Source organism: Seriola lalandi, unplaced genomic scaffold (assembly GCF_002814215.2).
Source record: "Seriola lalandi dorsalis isolate HSWRI2012SDOR001 ecotype SW California unplaced genomic scaffold, Sedor1 jcf7180002054002, whole genome shotgun sequence".
Classification (NCBI taxonomy): domain Eukaryota; kingdom Metazoa; phylum Chordata; class Actinopteri; order Carangiformes; family Carangidae; genus Seriola; species Seriola lalandi.
Window position 1 is genome coordinate 12022 of NW_019524555.1, and position 1903 is coordinate 13924.

A 1903-nucleotide genomic window follows, 5' to 3' on the forward strand; every position below is an offset into this window, starting at 1 on the left:
ACACACGTATGTATCAAGTGAATCACTGAGCTGAGAGTTCACCTGTGTAGGTTTTATGTATTGATATATATAAGTTAATAAAAACAACACTGCTTCATCAGTGTTTAGGTGAATACGAGCCTTGATGCAGATTAAGACTCAACTCATTTCCTGTCAGCTGCATGTAGCATGTAAATATATTTTCTAACCGTTTTAGCTGCTGCACGTGGAGACGGAGACGTTTCAGTGACGTTTTCTGTCAAATATAAATGAGAAATGAATTTATAATGAAAAGAAATCCAACAGTCAGTGACCTGCAGGCTGTATGTAGAGAGAGACAGAGCAACGCAGCCGGTGAGAACACACGTTCTCACCAACATCAGCCGCCACGCTCACGCAGCGCAGGCAGTGTGCATGTGATGACATCACTCCCCGCAGTTGTTTGTGTCTTAGAAAGGAAAGATAAACTCGCGTTTTAAAAACATGTTAATTTCTGTGTAAAAAGGGTGAAAGAGTAAAAACCTGCTCAGGTGAGATCTGAGTGAACATGAGCTGCTGGATCTTCTTCAAACTCTGGATCTCACCTGAACATGATTTTACTTTAGTTTGAACATAGAAACAAAACAAACGTTTACGTTGTCATCACTTTGTAACACGTCTTGCTGTTGTTGTTATGTGTGACCTTTGACCTCCCCTCTCTCCCAGCTGAGTGTTCGAGGGAAGAACAAGAAGGAGAAACTGGAGGATTTCTTTAAGAATGTGGTGAAGTCTGCCGACGGCGTCCTGGTGGCCGGAGTCAAGGTGACAAACAAACAAACAAACAAACAGAGTTTTATTTCCTGGTTTCTGCGTCTCTTTCTCTGACGTTTGTTGTTTTTCTGTCTCTGCTTCAGGACGTGGACGATTTCTTTGAGCACGAGAAGACGTTCCTGTTAGAATATCACAACAGAGTGAAAGACGCTTCGGCCAAATCTGACAGAATGATTCGCTCGCACAAAAGTAAGAACCAGGTTCAGTTTCTGACATTCAGAGAATAAAACAGGAGCAGCAGCTGGAACGTGTGGGAGTTTAACCTATGTTAAAACCTACAGGGTGTCTGCAGGAAGTAAAAAGTCAGTTTCTTCAAAATAAAAGCCTTAGATTAATGTTAAATCTCTCAGCTGCTGCTGTCAGGAGATGTTCTCCACCTCTAAACTCAGGCTACGTTCACACTAAAACGTTTCCTCCTGGTGTCCACACGACTCCAGAGTCTTCAGCCTCTGAAACAGACTTTCAGAAACGCTGCTGGACCCGTTTTATTTTGAAAACTCCAGGTTTCGTTTTAGTCTCAGAAACTGAGACTTTTGGAAACGATGATGTAGACGCCCACGGTCTCTCCTGATTGGGTCTCATCAGCCTCGACTACCAGCGGTGGAGCAAAGTCATCCCTCTGTTCAGTTGTTACGAAAGAAACACTGGGACTTAAGTGTGTGTGTGTGTGTGTGTGTGTGTGTGTGTGTGTGTGTGTGTGTGTGTGTGTGTGTTCAGACGCTGCAGATGACATCAACAGAATCGCCTCGTCTCTCTACACATTAGGAACACAGGACTCCACAGACCTCTGCAAGTACGAGCTGCAGCCGCCGTTCCAACATGTCTGAATGTTCGGTGTCACCTCTTCATCTTCCCGCAGTGACCTCTTCTTGTTTCCTCTGTTTCAGATTCTTCCTGAAGGTGTCCGAGCTGTTTGAGAAAACGAGGGTATGTTTGATTGTCATGTTAGTTCCAGCTGACGTGAGGTCACCAGAGGACGTTTGAATGTTTGACTGAATGTTTGGTTCAGGCTTCGTCCACACTGCTACGTTTTCATTTTAAAACTCATCTCTTTTGCTGCGTTTTCGCCTCCGTCCATACAACTGGAAAACTTTTGAGCACCGAAAACTGAGAC

The 1903-nt window shown here is 44.1% G+C and overlaps 1 protein-coding gene across 1 annotated transcript in view; it reads left to right on the forward strand.

Annotated features, from left to right (window-relative positions):
* LOC111652513 (sorting nexin-6) overlaps positions 1-1903 on the forward strand; it is a 10971-nt gene that overhangs the window by 4123 nt on the left and 4945 nt on the right. The window contains 4 exon segments of the mRNA XM_087173051.1: positions 678-780; positions 873-978; positions 1507-1582; positions 1677-1792. Coding sequence (XP_087029177.1) covers positions 678-780; positions 873-978; positions 1507-1582; positions 1677-1792 — 401 coding nt within the window.